A 19675-nucleotide genomic window follows, 5' to 3' on the forward strand; every position below is an offset into this window, starting at 1 on the left:
TGGTGGGTTTAGGTGAAGGAATGGAAGAAGCCCAGCTCAGCGCCTCCTGAGCTTTACCCTTCCAACGGCCTGCCCTCAGACAACACACACTGTCTCTGTTTTGGGGTCCACCTCTGCTTCCCCAGTTGTTGAGCTCTGCTTGTCAGAGGAAGGGTAAGTTTACTGCTGGGCCTCTGGTGACATTCAAGGTACATTCTCCAGTCGAGCTTTTATCAAGATCTAGACTTCTGTTTCTATTGCTGTCTATCTTTGATCCCTTAGTTCTCACTTAGCTCTAGACTCAAGGTGGAAGTTATTTATTGGTCCCATAATGTCCCGACAATGTCCTCAGTTGACTTTAGGCATCAGCTATCACGCTGGTTGTTGGTTCCATTCCATCTGGTCCTACAAAATCTCCAGGCAGTTTCTTCATGTAAAGAATTCTCCAGAAAACAGGCGGCTCATCCCGACAGTGTCTCCTTCAACCTGACTTCTCTGCGGCTCTCCTCTAAGGAACCAACCTTGAGTTTTCATTGGCCTGAGTTAAGGATCATCTTTTTCCTATGGCCTATTGGGATGAAGTATTTTTAGTGTTGTCCCAGCAAATAAAGAACAAGAACACAGGGACACTGAGGTGGCTCAGTCGGTTCAGCCTCTGCCTTTTTTCAGGGTCCTGGGATCTAGCCCCGTATCAGGCTCCTTGCTCAGCAGAAGCCTGCTTCTCCCTCTGCCTGCTGCTCCCCCTGCTTGTGCTCTCTCTCTCTCTCTCTGACAAATAAATAAATAAATAAATAAAATCTTAAAAAAAAAAAAAAAAAAAAAACGAAGAACAAGAGCACGGATATACTTTATTAAAAATTACTTCCTTCAAAATCCTCTCAACACCTTAGACGTCGATAATAAATATCAGGACATGGACTTTGGAAGATGATTTCTAAGAAAATGGAATCACCGGATTTATTGCCGCTTATAAAAAACTCTATAGTCATCAGAAACAGTGATACATAATGTTTTATAAAAACCATGTTAACTACTGTCTCTTTCAGAAGACTGAGGCAGAGGAGAAAAGTAATAAGTATACTTTTTACATTCTGTAAGCATCTGACCAAAAGAAAACCAAAATAATAAGCTTACTTTCAGCCCACCTTCTCGGAAAATGAAGGCTTTTGATAAAGAAAATGGGAATGTCACTATTCGCAAGACAGAACAGTAGGGAAACGTTTAAAAGGCAAATCGCCTTATGGTAGGATAGACATATGAAAATGCAAAGTCCTGGTTCTAAGCATCAACTTTGGGTTAACCTCAAAACCTTTGGTGCCTTGGTTTCTTCATTTGCAACTTGGAAATACAAGCTACATTTGCATTATTTTCTTGAGTGTCCTATTCTGATGTTAATGCCACTACAACGGTTTAAAATATATAATTTTTAACAGTTGAAAAATATAAGCAGTGGCCTTCTACAAAGTGTTATCTTGAGCACTGAAAGCAAGGAAGGTAACATAAGAACCCTTTGAAAAATCATGCATTGTGAAAGTATTCGTATTTATCAAAAGAAAAGCGTATCGATTCTTGAAAACTGGTATCATGATACATGAGATGAGGCTCAAAGTGGTTAAGTATCTTCTCCATTGTCAGACCCAGAGCAGGAGGGGAGAAGTTCCAGAGCCTGTATTTTCCAGAACCTGCCAGTTGACCCCACTAAGGATGCCACCCATCATCGACAATACACGTGTATTGTGTGGTTTTCCAGGACTAGCGATGGACCTGTATTACCAAATGTATAAGTAACAGCAAACAATGATGAGTGCTGACCAGGGACAGGGCGGGCTGCCAGCCGTGGTTGTGGAGCAGAACAAGGGACTTGTCCGCAAAGGGGTGTTCCTAATATTTCATTCATTCCTTGTCCCTTCAGCCTTTGGACAATCACTACGAACCACCACCACCAGGTGCTACGGTGAGTAGTTCACACACCATGTAATATCATCCTCGCAACACCCTTAGGAGCTAGATACTACCTACCCATTTTACAGATCGAGAGACTGGGGTTTAGAAAGTTTGAGTGACTTTCTGGAGATCACTCAGCTACTGGAATTGGGATTCACTTTACAGTGTATTCATTGCCACTTTTTGACCTGCTATTTTATGAATATTGCCAAGCGATTTTTCACTGTTTTTCTTTTCTTGGTGAAGCAGAATAAGACCTTTAATTAAGGGCCTAGAATGAATTTTGTAATTTCTTTGTCACTCTTCCATGAACTCGACCTGTTTCCTTGTCTGCAAATGAAAAGAGCAAATATTGTCTCATAATACACACAATTCTCGAATTCAGTGCAATACATTCTAATTTTTTCATAAAACATACAGTTCTCCAAATGTATGCCATACGGTGCTGGGACTATTATTTGTATGCTTTCCAAGTGCCTGACATCCCACAGACGTCAATAAGCACTTGGTTTTCATTAAAATTTAACCCAGATATCAGTCAGAGCAGCCTCTGTATGTTAGAAGAAAATGGCTTAGAAAAAGGAGCTGCTTTATCCTCTTTTTTCTTCAGTTGAATTTGACTTTGCAAATGTGAAATAGTTCCTATGTTTCAATCTTCAGTTAATCTTTCTTATTCACTCCCTAGAACTGACCCAGAGCCCTGTCACTGGGCAACCAGAGAAGGGAGGGGCTCCCCACGGCGCCGTGAGCGGACGGAAAGAGGTGTATGGGAGTATATGAAGCGTCTACAGTGGGACAATATGTGAGCTGTGACAGGAGTGTGTGTACTTATCACTGAACCCTCATGTGGAACTTCATTGTTCAGAAGCCGACAAGGTGCTTGGAAAACAATGGTGTCAGATACGGACAAATGGCGAAGTACCAGCTTCTGGGAATTAAGCATGATTCTTACAATTACATAATCATTATTGCAAATTCCAAATCATTCCAATCCTGCCTCTGAACGAGATGGGGAACTCATCCCTAGAAAACCTTCCCCCTTCTCGTGTGAAAAGCTGTGCTCGGATGTGTGCTGCCCTCTTAGGGACTGCGCAGTATTGGCTACTAGGAGAGTGGAAGCAGGTGCCCTCTGGCTCCTCCTGAAACTCGCAGAGCCTTGCTTCCTTTGCTTGTCTCTGGGTAGAATTTGCTCTACAAGGAAAGGAAAGCAGATCTGCTTTCAGAGTCTACAGGACTGTCTAAGGCTTCAGAGTCTACAGGACTGCCTAAGGACTGTGAAAGGCTTCCATCAGGCTGGAGTCCCGAGTCCTAACTAGGACTGACTAGTAAAGACGAGGAGCGGATGAGGGCAGCCAGTCAGCTGTGTGCTAAAACCTTCTGCAACCAGGAATTTTGGGGACTACTTTGCTGTCACTGCCTCTAGTGATTTGGTTGGAGAAACATAGAGTCAGGGAGGTGGTGAGAAAGAGAGGGAGGGGGGCGGGCAGAGTAGAAGGAGAGAGGGGGAGACAAAAGGAGAGAGAGAAAATCAACACAGTTCGGACTCAAAAACACTTCAAGTAAATTTAAAGGAAAGGCATTTGGTAAAATTAGTTAAATAAATAAATAAATAAATAAAAGCTATTTCCAATATAAATTTGCCACGTATATATTATATAAATGGCAAACCTAATCTAGCCCAAACAGAGCTGCACAAAATTGCTTCTGGTTTAAAATAAAGGCCAGTGTACAGGGGCACCTGGGTGGCTCAGTCTGTTGAGCGTCTGCCATCGGCTGAGGTCGTGATCCCAGGACCCTGGGATGCATGGAGCCCCACATCCGGCTCCCTGCTCAGCAGCAAGTCTACTGCTCCTTCCCTCCACCCTGCTTGTGCCTCTTTCTCTCTCTCTCAAATAAGTAAATAAAATCTTTAAAAAAAAAACAAACAGTATACATAAAGGTATTTATCTGTTCAAGTGTCAGGTAAGGGTATAGAGAGTTGTATTCATTTTATTCTAAAGAAAACTCAATGCTGAGAAATAATCAAAAATAAAATCTAGACCTAAAAGACAAAGTGAAAATCAAGTAAACAAAGAGTAGGGAGCAATGTAAACAAAGCAGAGTTAGTCCGGAAGTCTAGAGAAAGAAAATCCTTGGTGTCCTCCCTCTCCAGGGTTCCGAATCCACATGTCCTTTTAACCCCCGACCGCTTCTGCAAATACACACGAAGCCATCCACATTTCAATCCTTCCCTCTTGTTTGTTTTTTCTTTCATGCTTGAGATTTTTACTTTTTTCATTTGGCCTTTTACTTTAGCCAAAACCCCCTGCCTCCCCGATCACTTTTCACGTCAAGGACGGACTCACGCCGGCCAAGGACTGACCCAGAGCTTCGAGGTTCCTTCATCTCAGCCAAATCGTCTACACGTTCCTTTTCTCCCAGAGCTTTTTTGGTTTTCTCCTGTTTGTCTGTTTGTTTGTTTGTTTAATTTCTGGCTCCATCTGTCTCATCCTCCAACTTCTCTCACTCCATGAATCCCAGGGATGTTTTAAGTCTTAGCTGTACAGACTATCTAGTCTGTTCATATTTAATTAAAAGTGAGTAGTCTTATTTTTTACTTTCCTATGATGTCAAACAACAATTCCCACCTCAGACAGATCAAGCAGAACGAGTTAGAGATCCACAGAACCGGGAGACACTGAAGGCTTGCTAACTAAGTAAACACTCTGGCCACAGATCCCACAGAAACCATCATGGATTATCTTGGTTTTGGTCACTAACCCAGGAAGTACCACAGAGCTACAAGTCAGGGCTCTAGACATACAGAAATTCTTTATCTTAGTAAATTAGGATATAATAATTATCTGTTAGGTCAAATCTTCTAAAGTCTAGAGTCATTTTCTTTCATATTGTACACCTCCTGGTATAAATTAATAGTATGGACTAATCACATTTCTTCTTGAAATGAAAGATAATTAAGATTGGGTTAGTGTCAGTGTATGAGATTCATCCAAAAGTTTGCTTTAAACTTATTAAGGTGATGGGAAAGATATCAAAATGTATGTTTTAGTAAAAGTGCTAAATACCTAACTCAAGATATAATGTCAAGAAGTGAAATAGCTATGCTAAAATCACTTGGAGGGCTTAAACAGTCTGAAACTAATAATAGAATAATGCAATACGAAAAGCTACCAAAATAAAGTGAACATAGAACATGATTCTTTTTTTTTTTTTAAGATTTTTATTTATTTATTTGACAGACAGAGATCACAAGCACACAGAGAGGGCAGGCAGAGAGAGAAGGAGGGGAAACAGGTTCTCCGCTGAGTAGAGAGCCCAGTGTGGGGCTCGATCCCAGGACCCTGAGATCAAGACCTGAGCTGAAGACCTGAGCCACCCAGGCGCCCCTAGAACATGATTCTTAAAACATTAGCTGTAGGTGTGCCTGGGTGGGTCAGTCAGTTAAGCGTCCGCCTTCAGCTCAGGTCATGATCCCAGGGTCCTGGGATTGAGCCCCACATTGGGCTCCCTGCTCAGCGAGGAGCCTGCTTCTCCCTCTCCCTCTCCCTCTGCCAGCTGTTCTGCCTACCTGTGCTCTCTCTGTGTCAAATAAATTTAAAAACATTTAAAAAATTAGCTGTATGTGTATATCTAACACTATAGTTGAGTAAAGTAGCAAACTATATAGCATTTGACTCTTTAAGAGAAGATGGAGATTCTGGAATTCAGGCAATAGAAACTGATAGAGTCAGGGTGAAATATTTGTCTTAAGCCTCTTTTTGTCATTTTAGCATGGTCATAGACATTGGAAAGCACCACTTTCCAAACAACAGCTGAACTAAGACCTGATAATAATTCAACTTATAAAAATAAAATTACAGTTGTCTATCAATTTTCACACTGGTCAAAGAGTCACACCCTTTGCCTAAACTGCCTTTGCTATATGCAGGTCTATATCACATCTGAAACAATATGGCAAGTTCAGTAATGGCAACAGCTCCACGGCCAATACGAATCATTTGCTTGAAATCTCCTTCCTTGCCTTAAAATCATACCTAGCACTAAGAAATAAATATTAATATGTGAATTTTATAATCTGGAATCTCAAGTAATAATTTCTATGTAATGATAGATGGAAACAAAGTTTAGGGTCCCAAGTTAACCATTATTGTCTTTTTTTTTTTTAAGATTTTATTTATTTATTTGACAGAGAGAGAGAGATCACAATAGGCAGAGAGGCAGGCAGAGAGAGGAAGGGAAGCAGTCTCCCTGCTGAGCAGAGAGTCCGATGCAGGGCTCGATCCCAGGACCCCAGAATCATGACCTGAGCCGAAGGCAGAGGCTTAACCCACTGAGCCACCCAGGTACCCCTCTCATTATTGTCTTTTTAAAAGATGAGGCTTTAGTTGATTCATTAAATTGAATACAGATATAGGTTCTAGTTTCTTTGTTCCCTTTTATAGTTAATACATACTATAGGCGAGCTCATAACATACATTCTACCGGTAGGAAAATGTAGATGGAGATCGGATCAAGGACTGGACCCAGCTGACACAATTTACACTGGTAGCAAGGACAGGAGGAACACTCTGAAAAACGCAAACTTAGAACTAAGGCTCCCCAGGCTTCATAGTAGAACACCCCGACAAATGAGATGAAACAGATTCGCATCAAATAAGAAATACACTGAAATTTCTTAGAATCCAGATGAGCAATTAGAATTCAATGCTACTGGATTATTACATCATTCAAAGTCCTGCATTTTGGTGTTTTAAAAAACAAGAGTTACTCTTTACCAAGCACCTGTTCAAGGGCTGAACGCGTAGGATCTCCCTTAGTCCTTCCTACGTCTGCATTACCTGTGGGCAGCCAGGCTAGGCGGGCTAACACTAATGCTACCCCCTGGTAGAGAACCATGATTTGAACCTGGTCTGTTCATGCGATGGGGCTGGAAATTCCTCTCTTCTGCAAGAAGATTGTTATGTATATGTAATTCCTATTGTGGCAATAAAGAAACATGTTTCCATCTCCTACTTGATTATGAATGTATTGCTTTAGATGTCTTGTTCTCTTCCAAGATTCAACTCCCTCTCTTGACAGATAACCCAGAACATTTGATACCCACCATAAGTCCCATCTAAAGGTTCACGTGTCAATAGTTTTCCTTTTTCTCAAATAGGTTGGATGCATATAATCAATAAATATAAATATTTCCATCTAAAAAAAAAGTAAGGACTAGATCATCTCCTTTATTTTTCCTCTGTTTTACATAAATTCTTCCAATATCCATTCCTAAGAATTTATCAGCCTAGCCAGTTGATTTCTAGCTGCTTGTTTGACACTTTGCTTGATATCTGCTGGTTAGGTAGTCTAGTGTTTTTTGAACAAATCTTACGGGAACACTAAAATATTATTTTTAAATTCAAACACAGCTACGTTGCATCTGGCCCCTGATTAAATGAGGCTGTTCTCAGCGCCGCATCGGCTTCCTTCCAAACGGCTCCCTCTGTGCCCTGCTCGGTCCCTTTCCAACCTCTCCACTTCTCTGAACACCTTCCACTCCTAGTGACTAAAAATTAAAGAAGGACCCCCCCCCCCCCATACACTCACCCCCTCCACGGCTCACAAGGAACCTGGGACTGCAGGCAATTCCCTTGAGGAAGAGCTTCTGGAAAGTCAGGGACACGAGCAGACCCACTCTGCTAGGACAGCTGAGGACGGCTTACCTGTCTCGGGGTCCCCCGGGGGCCCGTGGGCCGAGCAGTAGCAGCAGTCCAAGATGACATAGTTGAGGACGTTGAAGAACAGCCCGACGATGCCAGCGCTGAGAACCAGCAGCGGCTCCTCCGTCTTCTGGGGATGAATAAACCTTTTGACAGCTTCCAGCAGGATGCTGAGCATCAGGGCCACGGCGAAGATGGAGTTGCCAAACGCTCCCACCACGTCGGCCCGCAGGAGGCCGAACGTGCCCTTCCTGTGCCGCTGTACGCTGCTGGCCCGCACGCCGAACACAGCGATGACCATGGACACCAAGTGGGAGAGGACGGCGAAGGCATCGGAGGCCAAGGACAGGGAGTTGCCGATGTGCGCGATCACGAGCTCCGCCACGAAGAGCAGGACGCTCACCGCGCACATGAAGATTAATCGGAAGCTCCGGCCCGAGTATCGCCCCATCGCGCGGGGCTCCTCCGGGGCTCCTCGCCCTCTCCCCGCGGAAGGCTGAGCTACAGGTTTAGCTGTTAGGACTCCTGGAGAAGTCTCCCCTTCAGCCTTTCAGCACCTGTCATATTTGGAAATCACCTTTTATAGGCTGCTATAAAGCTATAAAACAGTTTAAAGGGCAATTAACCAAGAGATGTCACGTGAGCTGGCACTCAGGGAGATTGAAGACACCGGCTCCGGCCGCAGACTTGAGGGGGTTTTGTTTGTCCGTTGGTTTGTTGTGTGCTTCGTTACAAAAGCCAAGGGTCTCTGCGTCTTGGAACCATGCAGAAGTCCATCCTTGGGGTCGGGCTTTCCCGCCTTGGTGTGTGCGGTAACGACTCAGGTGAGACAAGCCATTGGAAGTGACCGTCATGTCTTGTCCAGGTAAATATTTTGAATTCGGTTAAGTGCACGGAACAGGGAACATGTCTAGGAGTCACTAATCCACAGGTCAGAGCGATGATAAGTAAAAGCTAAAGATGAAGCTCGGGTGATTTTTCTACCACCTTGTCTGTTCTTTGGAATCAACGAACACCTGACATCCAAACATTCTCCATAAAGAAGGCGAGGAAAACATTCCTCATGTTCAGAAAAGATGAAGTGCCTTTAAGCTGAAGGCGCTACTGACAGAACCCCATTGGTTTCAGGAAGAAAGCCGAATTATAGTAAGTGGATTCAGCTGATGCAAGGAAATTTTTTTGGTTTTAATCTTATCACCTGTCACTTATAAACCATAAAGATTGACCAGGTCTGGAATATGTAAAACAGCAGCGGCCTCTATTGTTTTGAGCAGACTGCCTACCGTCAACCAACCCTTCACAGAAATGTAGACTGAAACAACTACACCCAATCTCTTCTGAATTTAAAGTGTGTGATGGTTAATTTTATGTGTCAAGTTGACTGGGCCGCCAGGTGCTCAAGACATTTGGTCAGATATCATTCTGAGTGCTGCTGTGAAGGTGTCTTTTTGGAAGAGACTGGTGTTCGAGTCTGTAGACCAGGTAGAGCGGGCTGCCCTCCCCGATGTGGTTGAGCCTCACCTTTCCGCCGAAGGCCTGAACAGAACAAAATGGCTGACCCTCCTGTGAGGAGGAGAGAATCCCTCCTGCTGACTGACGGCCTGAATTCAAGTCAGGGCGCTGGCTTTCTCCTGCCTTCAGGCTTAAGCCAAAACATCAGTTCTTCCTGGGTCGCCACGCTGTGGTCTTTCTACACCACTGAGGCCCCTGGTTCTCAAGCTTGCTGACTCACTCTGCAGATCTTGGCCTTGTCAGTCTTTGTGATGGCATGAGCCAATTCCTTACGATAAAGCTCTCTGTTTGTACAGGCACCCTATTGGTTTTATTCATCTGGAGAACAGAACCTTCACTAGTATACTGACTTTGACTAAAACCTGACAACCTTCATGCGGCCTTTATAATTTCCTCAGCAGCTCAGAAATGAACTCCAATTCAGCTGATGCTGTAACAGTGAGACTTCTGATACCACCAGATGGTGCACATCCCTGCACACAGACTGTCCCACTCATACATTCATGCAACAAACGCTAAGTTCCTACGTGTCAGACACGGTCTTGGACTCGGGGTGATGGCAGTGAACAAAACCGAGGAAAGTCTCTGCCCTTGTGAAGCTTACTTATACCTTATGGGGGAGAGAGACAATTAACAAATTAGTCATGAAATGTATGGACTGTCCAATGGTAGTAAGAATTATGGACACAAATGAAGCAGAGAAGAGGGGTACAGTGCTGACATAGGCGTTGGGGTGTTATTTTAAATAAAGTAGTCAAGGGGCGCCTGGGTGGTTCAGTGGGTTAAGCCTCTGCCTTCGGCTCAGGTCATGATCTTAGGGTCCTGGGATCGAGCCCCGCATCCCCCACCCCCCCACCGCCTGCCTACTTGTGATCTCTCTGTTAAATAAATAAATAAAATCTTAAAAATAAATTAATAAGTAAATAAAGTAGTCAGGGAAAAATTGACAGAGATGTTCTTGAGTACAGATCTGAAGGAGGTAAGGAAATGAGCCACGGAGACGCCCGAAAGGAAGTTTCTGGGCAGAGGAAGCCTTGAGCATGGGAAGTTCAAGGAGCATCAAAGGAGCTCAGTCTGGTTGCAGAGGAGTGACTGAGAGAGAGAAGCAGGTTATCAGGCCTGAGAGGAGACGGCGGGAGGGGGACGATCCCGTGGGGTCCTGAGCCAGGAGAGCAGTAGAATGACAAGAACTAATTTAGATCTTAGAAGACTCTTTGAATCCTGGGTTGAGCTGACAAGAGAGCAGAGGCACCGTCTGGAGGCGATTGCACTGATCCAAACAAAGGCTGGTGACTTAGAGCAGGCGGGAAGAGGGAGCATCTAGACAGAAACTCTGTGTAACGCACGGGGCTTCGGCAGGAAATGAAAGTTGCAAGGCTTTTTGTTGAAAAAGTCAAATTTTAAATGGTGTAGTCTCTGTGAGAAATGGTATGCCAGTTCCTCGAAAAATTAAAAAGATGTTTACTGTTTGATCCAGTAATTCTACTTTCTGGCAAATATCCAAAAGAACCAATTGGAGGGTCTCCAGGAGGTATTTGCACACCCATGTTCATAGCAGCACTATCCCCAAGAGCCAAGAGGGGAACACACCCAAGTGTCCACTGAGAGATGGAAGGAGAAACAAAATGTGGAACATATGTGTGTATATGTGCGTATGTATACATGTTATACGTGCATACATGGTCCATACGAAGGAAGGGAGTTCTGACACATGCTACTACAGGAACTTGAGGACAGTCTACTAGGTGAAATAAGCAAGTACAAGAAGACACATACAGTATGATTCCACTTCCATGAGCTACTTATCTAAAGTAGTCAAATTCATAGAAGCAGGAAGACTGGTAGTTTGGGAGGGGACAGTGTTTAAAAATGAGTATAGTTTCAATGTGGCAAGATGAAAACGTTCTGCTCATTGGTTACCCAAAAATGCGAATATCCTTAATACTGAAGCGTATACTTAAAAACGGTTAGTGTGATCCATTTTGTCATTGATAAATGACAAGTTAAAGATTTTTCTTCATTATTAAGAATTTCAAGACGGGGAGCCTGGGTGGCTCAGGCGGCTGAGACTCTGACCCTTGATGTCGGCCCAGGTCAGGATCTCAGGGTTGTGAGACAGAACCCCGCCCAGTGCGGAGTCGGCTTCTCCCTCTCCTGTTCCTCCCCCCATGCTCTCTAAAATAAATAACATCTCAAAAAAAAAAAAAAAAGTTTCAAGACAGTAACCGCAGAGCCTTCAACCAAGCACACGGCCCTGTGTGGCTATACGGGTGCACAGGCCGCCATGGGTATATCCGGAATTTGTTTTGAGGTTAGAGTCAGTAGCATTTGCTGGGCAACTGGCTGGGAGATATGAGACAGAACAGGCACGGGGACATGAGGCACCGAACCTGATGTTGCAACTGAGAGGAAGGGAAGACCGAGATGAGAGCTGTAGGGCCAGGGTGGGAGCAAGGAGCAGGGACGCTGTCCGGTGTACCTGTCAGACAGCCAGCTCGAACGGAGTCTGGAGCTCAGGGGTGGCGGACAAGCTGGGAATATATGAACTTGCATGCGGACAGGAAACTACAGGAGGTCACCCAGGAAACTTGAGAGAATTGGAAGGATCAGAAAATACAAAGAGATGAGAGAAAAGGACCCAAGAGATGGAAGGGAAACCAGGAGGCCGAGGAAGAATGTGTTGCAGAGAGGCGGGGAATCGGTCGGTAAATGCGGAGAGCAAGCAGGAGGCGGCGCGGGAACGGTGGCTCCGTGTACCGCTGTCGGAGCCGCGGGAAGCTTAGCAAGAGGCTTCAGAGAACGGACAAGAGAAGTAGCAGCTGCAAGCAGACAAAAGCTTCAAGGCTAAAGGGATATAGAATCAAGAAAGGGTTATTTTAAAACATTTTATTTATTTGAGAGAGAGAGAGAGAAAGAGAGAGAGTGAGCACACGGTGGGGCAGTGGGGTAGGGGGAAAGAATCTGAAACAGACTCCACACTGAGGACAGAGCCTGACATGGGCCTTGATCTCGTGACCCTGAGACCATGACCCCGAGATCACGACCTGAGCTGAAACCAAGACTCAACACTTAGCCGACTAAGCCACCCAGTGAGTGCCAAAATTTGGCTCTGGCTATTTTGAAATAGCCCCATTATGTGAGACTTAATGAATAAAACATTTTTGTTCATATTTTTAAATACTTTAAATCACTTCAGTACTACTGACATTCCAAACTCTTAAATCTTCCGGTGAAGTTGATCAGACTCTGGTTTCACGTCCCCTACTGAGCCACAGAAACGCGTCTGTATCTGTCATTTTAAGCCTGGCGGTGTGGCAGAAAAGGGTTTTCCAGCTATTGTCATCGCGACGACAGGAGAGCGGTCAGCACGCTGCTGTCGGCCGGGACCACCTCCCCGGGGCTTCGCCTCCTTCTAACAAGCCTCAGGCCCAGCTCATCGCTCCACCTCCCTGTGCACTTATTCCCTTATTCTTTGCACCAGTGATCGCCAACTCTTCCAAAATGGACAGGGGCTAGGGACAAAATGTGGTTATTGGTCTCTGATCTGCTTTTCAGCCTTTTGTCATGGACCCACTGAAAAAACCTTGTCCTTTAGAGCATGTATGCTTGCAGAAAAAAAAAATAAATAAAATAGAAGCTAAAGTAACTATTGTTAATTAAAGCTAAAATTCAGGGCGCCTGGGTGGCTAGCCGCTGCCTTCGGCTCAGGTCATGATCTCAGGGTCCTGGGATCGAGTCCCGAATCGGGCTCTCTGCTCAGCGGGGAGCGTTTCCTCCTCTCTCTCTCTCTGCCTGCCTCTCTGCCTACTTGTGATCTCTGTCAAATAAATAAAAAATCTTAAAAAAAAAAATAAATAAAAATAAAGCTAAAATTCAGAGCGACTGGACTCTGCGTGGTCCTAACAACACTAGGTGTTATTTAGTATGTGCTAGGCATTGTTCTAAGTCCTTTATAAGGGAGAGTAACTACGATACAGGTATTAGACTTCTTCCATTTTACAATTGAATAGGCACTTTACACAGCTACTAAGGGTGGAAAGACAAGATAGAACATTCTGAACTAACACAGTTCATTAAGATATTGAGTCCAGTACAGAAATGTGGCTCATTAATTATCCCTTTAAGTTAGGTATACGAATATAAATACTGAAAACATCAGTCTTGAAGGCATGCTGTATTTAATCTGCTTTCACAATTTCCTAACCACTTAAGAACAGTTTTGTTGTGTTCTCACACACAGCATATACTTTCATGGTTTGCATATGCTGTTGCCTCTGCCTGGAATGTCCTTCCTTTTCTATTTATTAAAATTCCACTGGTCTTTGAAGCATGACTCTAAATTCCAAGTCATTTCTGAAGCTTTTCCCTTTATTGGTATGTATTTATCACTACCAAGTGGGAAAGTGCTGTTAGGACAGGGTCCCAAATAAAGAGATGTAGCCAGTAGACTAGGAATTAGTAAAAGGCATTCCAGGCAAAGGGACACCCACAGAGAGGTGGGAAATGGTACATGGGAAATTGCCCAAGAAACCCCAAATGGTTAGGTTGCAAAGGACTTTGCTGGATTGGTTGAGGAGCCTGGACAGGTAGGCTGAACCAGACTAGGCTAAAGGGTTCACATTTTCTCCCGTTAGTGATGGTGAGCCAAGAAAAGATTTTAAGGGGAAGATGAACATCTTAATACATTGTACATGAAGGAAAAAAACCCTATGAAAATATGGGGACTGCTTCAGATGAATCTCTGGAGGCCATTATAGTAACTGACATCAGAGGCAGTCAAGTCATCTGTAAAAGGGGAGACCCAGGACCCGTCAGCGGTAAGGGCGGGATGTCATGCTAGGCCAGTGAAGACAGCAGACCGCGTGCTGGAGGGGCTGACTAGCACAGCTCTCGGGCTCTGGTTCTGGTGACCGGTGTATTTTGCTCATGCTAATCCTTTAGGCAGGAAGTACTGTAGGAAGGCCAGGTCTGGGAGTGGGCAGTGAAATGTGGACTTGGGGACTGAGGACCAGATACTCTGATGGAACACTCGAGAGACCCGACGACGCAGCTGGAACAGAGGTCTAGAGGTGAAAATGTTGGATGCTCATCCCATTCGTGTTCTCTGAATCCAGCAGATTAGACAAGACGAGCGCCAAGTACGGAAGCTTGGGCTTGGGATGTCTGTGAAGGAAGCCGAGGAGGAATGCTGGTGAAAGACCCGTAACTAAGAGAAAGAACCAGAGAGCGGGAGGGCGAATCAGAGGAGAAATTTTAGTAAAAAGAGGAAGTTTTATAGCAGCAGAAATGCACAGTGACACGGTAAGACACGACCCTGAGAAGTTAGTTTTGGCCGGAAGAGGCAGCAGTGTATCAGGGAAATGGTGGTAGTGTGGGGGGCAGGGGGGCAGGGGTTGCTCCCTCCTTCAGAAATCATGACTTTTTGGGGCGCCTGGGTGGCTCAGTGGGTTGGGCCGCTGCCTTCAGCTCAGGTCATGATCTCGGGGTCCTGGGATCGAGTCCCACATCGGGCTCTCTGCTTGGCAGGGAGCCTGCTTCCCTCTCTCTCTCTGCCTGCCTCTCCATCTACTTGTGATTTCTGTCAAATACATAAATAAAATCTTTAAAAAAAAAAAAAGAAATCATGACTTTTTTCTAAGACCCCACAGTAACTAGTAGTAATGAGAGGGAGCGAGCTCCTCAAGGGAAAGGTGGGGGCTGTTCTGGCTTTTTGTCTATTTGTGGCTTTTTTAAACAGAGAGATGGAGGACCATCTGAGATATGGCAGAAGGAGTGAAGAAAGGGGAGTACTCTGACATACAGGAAACAGGATAGTTGCACGTTCAAGGTCTGAACCATGAGGGATGCTCAGACCAAGGGCAGGGACCTAAGGGTCCGGTTTCCTCCAGCTCTCTGTGAGAATGTCCCTAGCACACGCAGTGCTTCAGGTATCCCAGAAACAAATGAATACATAAGACAGTATCAGTTCATGGTATTTATTACTGGGGTTGTTTACTGAAAAGTCGTCTTTCCCACCGTTAATTTAGGCATAAGAATAAGGTGTTTGTGTCTCATGTGACCTCCTATTTGAACTTTTATTTAAAAAAATCATAAAACTGTCTATATCTGGGAAGATATTAATATCAGTTTTTTAAAAAGTGAGGCGGGTTGGAGATAGCAGTTTTGTTTCGTCCCTCAGTAACTGCGACCAAACAAGGTATAGTACTTGGCAGGGTTCCTGCCACAGATGCATCTGGCGCCCGGCTGCAGCTCACAGAGCGGTTGGAAGGGGATGCAAAGGCTTTTAGCTCCCATGGATGGAGCACCAGGTTCAAGATCTTGATCCCTGCAATCAAAAACAGGAAAGAATTCAATTTGTTTATGCTGTATATTCCCATCCGTCGCCACTGTCCCCAGAGCGGTCTGGCACCCGTATTTACCTGGCAGTGGTCTTTTTGATCCAGTCTTCACAGTCAATTTCCCCACAGAATGGGATCTGAGCAATCTAGCAGAAAAGGGAAAATATTCAGGATTTTCAACTCCTGTTCTACAGAAGGAACACCTGAATGGTCTATTAAACTGACAAGGCCCCAGGACCTTCAAGGAACACTGCTCAGAGCTGCAAGCTGTTTTTCCCGGATCCCAAACCCACACACCAGAAGACATCAAGACAAAACAAAAACATCTTTGTAGTCTACTTCAGTGTCCGAACACACGAGCTACAACACAGTGCCTGAAGAGAAGGAAGGAAGAGTAAGTAGCCTGAGTCCAGCCTCTAGCTGTACCTCCCCCTCGTTTCAAACCTGACCACCACCTGCTCGGCCTCGGTAAATGGTTATGAGGAGGACAGAGAGGAGACGACAAATAGTGAACTGATTTTTACAGTTGTTAACAATAACCATCAACAAAAGGTCAGCCTCACTTTACGCCACACTGTTATAGGTAAGTGAATCATTTTTAAAGTCCACACAGTATGTGAAAGTCAAATATCATTCTGTATTAGAAAACACAACTTCTCAAATTTTCTTTCATGGGCCATATACAATAACGGGCAAAATCAAGATAGCCGGGACTTTACCTTAATTTTTAAATTCAATGCCTGTTTGAAAATCCCTAGTTTTGAGTTTTCTTCTGTAAAATGTGTGTTGGACTAGACAAGAATTAAGATTTCTTTCAATTGTAAATCCTAAACTTTCATATCATGTCTACTTCAAAATGAGATCTGTATGCAGTAACAATTATGTTAACGGTCCTACAGAAAACTCTGGAAATCAAGGTTAGCAGTGGGGAGATCAAAAGCGTGGATAACGTGGATAATCCCGGCCATGCGTTAGAAATGCCAGTGTCGACGCTATCCCGCTTCCTCATCAACTTCTGACCAATCTCTTCGAGCCACACATTCCGTCCTCAAACTGAGACGTTCCTGCAAACACTAAGGCAGGCACTCAGAATTTAGCTAAATAAAGTCTTCACTAAGAAGTAAGGTGCAAGTACACTGACATTAGGAAATTACAAAAAGAACAAGTAATTGATCAAATGAACATTCTTCCAGGGCGAGGAAGAATTAGTTATCTGTCTCTTATGTTTATTCAGTAAATGTGTCAGCCAAACTCCCCAAACTGATAAACTGTAACTTTGATAATCTGCCTTAAGACAATAAAGAAGTAATAAATTGGCAGGAAAATCCCTGGGGGATGGGAGTGGTAGATGAGAGAAGGTGGAAGGTTTGTTAGTAATACGTATCTTGAAAAATTTTAATAAAAACTGTAAGAAAACAGAAGCAAAAATAAACCTAAAAAGATACAAGAGCTGAAATAACCCAAAGTTACCCCTGTGTATTGAAACTTGGTAAATCATTAGCATCAGTACCAACAGAAAGCATGGAAAGAATGTACATTCATAAAGTATTGTTTAAAATTCATTACAAAAGAATGGGAGGAAAACTTTAAGCACGGTCACTGTGAAATAATAAAAATATTAAGACTTAATTACAAAGACTGTCTTTGGGTAATAAATTTAAATTTGGTTTCTTAGAAAATTTTACTTTTATTTTTAACTCACACACAGCTTTACTTTCCTAACTTTAACAAATTTTACAGGGAATGGTTTTATTTTTCCCTAAGAAAAAAATTACTGAGCCTTGAGAAGGTATTTATAAAATAATAATTTTTATTTTTTAAATTTTTTTACAATATTTTGATATATTTGAGAGAGAGAGAGACAGAGCATGGGTGGGAGCAAGGGCAGAAAGAGAAACAGGTTGCCTGCTGAGCAGAGAGCCTGATGTGGGGTTCAATCCCAGGACCCTGAGATCATGACCTGAGCTGAAGGTAGATGCTTCACTGACTGAGCCACCCAGGCGTCCCTAAAATAATTTTTAAAACTTAAAATGGAATAGTGTGAAAAAGTTCAACTGAAGTTATTTAGACTCATAAACAACAATTTTTGTAAAACCCATGTTTTAATTCCTTGTAGCTTCAAAGTAAAACGTAGGTGATAAAATGTCTGACTATTTACGCATGTAATTCATTAATATGAAAAAATAATACCCAGTTTAAGGTTGTTTGTTCAACCACGGAAAAGTCTTTAATTTTTGTTATTATCTCTCTATATATATGCTACAAAAAGATATAATTTTTTGCAATATATAGTATTTTGAATTCTGTAGCAGAAAATGCTAATGATGACAAATGCCAAGAATCCTATCAATCAAAAATAGTGCTCAATAGGTTAGTAATATATGTCAACAGTAAAAAAAAAAAAAATATATATATATATATATATATATATATATAAATAACATCTATTTTTCATTTAATTAACATAGTCCCTTTGGAAAAATTTACTCAAGTTCTGTGAATCTGATACTTTTTTTTTTTTTTAATTTTACCAACAAAGAAGAGTAGAAAACCAAACTTTCACCTACATTCAAGTTCCAAAGATCCCTTTCTCCTTCTCTCCACCTAGTAAACACAGTTTTGTTTGCAAGAGCCTCAAAGGTTGCTTGCTGGTCAGTCACCACACTGAAGTGAGACAGGGGTGGAGCTGGCGCTGGCTCCGGGATCCAAGAGACACAACCTCCTCTAATCTCACGCGCTCTTTGGACATATACAGCGAATATACTATCTACTGGCTGCTCTGGAATAGATGTTGAAATCTCTGACCTAATATCAGAATAAAAGATGCGACTCTACTGAGACCTGCTGAGGTTCATTTCTTTGAAAGCAATGGATTATCTCATAGTTACTCCATTGATTTATTAACTCTTATGTAAATATCTTTACCAGTCTGTACTGCAAAAGTGACTACCATACTTCTGTAATAAATGAAATTTTAAAATTCAGTAATAGAAAAATAAAATAATCATAAATTACAGTGAAAGGAAAAAAAAAATCAAACCACTGCATCAGATAGGTGGCTATCCACTTCTCTAGACTTGTACAGGAAGTCCGTAGTCTAAGTGACAAATACGGAAACCAGAAAGATGGAAGATGACAAACGCAGTACCCCAAGAACAGAAAGCTAAATACTGAAGAATTAGGGATCTGAAGGAGATTTTAAGATTATCTTGTACTCATTTTACACATTAGTAGTTTACTAGATTAACCAGATTAACACTGTCTCAGCTGACGCAGTAAGAGACCTATTAAGAGGTTATGACCCTGACCAATTAAAATTTTGCCTTACACTCTCAGCATGGCTTAAAAATAAAGAGGGGTGCCGGCAGGCTCTGTCACTGAAGCATGCAACTCTTAATCTTGGGGGTGTGATGAGTCTGAGCCCCACACTAGGGGTAGAGATTACTTAAAAATAAAATCTTTAAAAAAAAATAAAATTAAAAAATTAAAGCAAGTGAACAAAAAAAGGAAAATGCATTAAAATGAGTCAGGAGAGAGATCTAAATGATAGGACCAAGTCCGCCCCTGTAGAGGTCAGGGGAATTCATTTAGACTCTGGCCCGTGGTTTCCTCATTTATAACCTGAGAACACAGGACTGGTTGTATAATCAAGCATGGATACCAGAATACTAAAGTTCATAAGTGATTCATTCCAGTAATTAATAATTTGGCAAATCAGGACCTCTTTACTATGAAAATTAAAAGTTTCGACTAGAATATCTGCATACTCACAACACATAAAACTGATAAAAATCTTATAGAACCACTAAAGTACCTAATTAGAAAGACATGGGTCTTTTAAAGGAGAGTGAAGTACCCACACATTCAAAAAAACACGAGCAGTGCTCTCCCTCTTATTATTCAGAAAAGTTCAGTCAATTAAGATCAGGGGAAATACACACACACACACACACACACACAGGTCAAAGAACTGAAATTTCTGACATGGACTTCTAACCTTATCTTAGGAATATACACATTACATTACAACAATGCTTACTTTAGGAATCTAATTCAAGCTGAAAAACAAAATGAAAAATTTCAGAAATTAAAATAGAATTAATGTTGTTTAGTCTGTATTTCAAGTGTGAGAAAAAGCTTTTATAATTAGTTCATGGTGTAATCCAAAAATGATAAAATGCTGTAATGCTTTAGGAAAGC

The 19675-nt window shown here is 42.7% G+C and overlaps 2 protein-coding genes across 3 annotated transcripts in view; both read right to left on the reverse strand.

The window, feature by feature from the left end:
- The window catches only part of SLC30A10 (solute carrier family 30 member 10), a gene marked incomplete at its 5' end in the record, with an annotated part of 41348 nt that extends 33272 nt beyond the window's left edge, over positions 1-8076 (reverse strand). The window contains one exon of the mRNA XM_082703013.1: positions 7629-8076. Coding sequence (XP_082559139.1) covers positions 7629-8076 — 448 coding nt within the window. The remainder of the gene's footprint in view (positions 1-7628) is intronic.
- Positions 8077-15098: 7022 nt separating this feature from the next.
- Positions 15099-19675, reverse strand: part of EPRS1 (glutamyl-prolyl-tRNA synthetase 1) — a 65871-nt gene continuing 61294 nt past the window's right edge. For both annotated transcript variants that reach the window (XM_082703015.1, XM_082703014.1), the window contains 2 exons: positions 15557-15621; positions 15099-15462 (listed from right to left, as the gene is read on the reverse strand). In XM_082703015.1, coding sequence (XP_082559141.1) covers positions 15312-15462; positions 15557-15621 — 216 coding nt within the window. In that variant the 3' untranslated portion in view covers positions 15099-15311. The remainder of the gene's footprint in view (positions 15463-15556; positions 15622-19675) is intronic.

The sequence above is a fragment of the Mustela nivalis genome, assembly GCF_964662115.1.
Source record: "Mustela nivalis genome assembly, chromosome: 16".
NCBI classification, from domain to species: Eukaryota; Metazoa; Chordata; class Mammalia; order Carnivora; family Mustelidae; genus Mustela; species Mustela nivalis.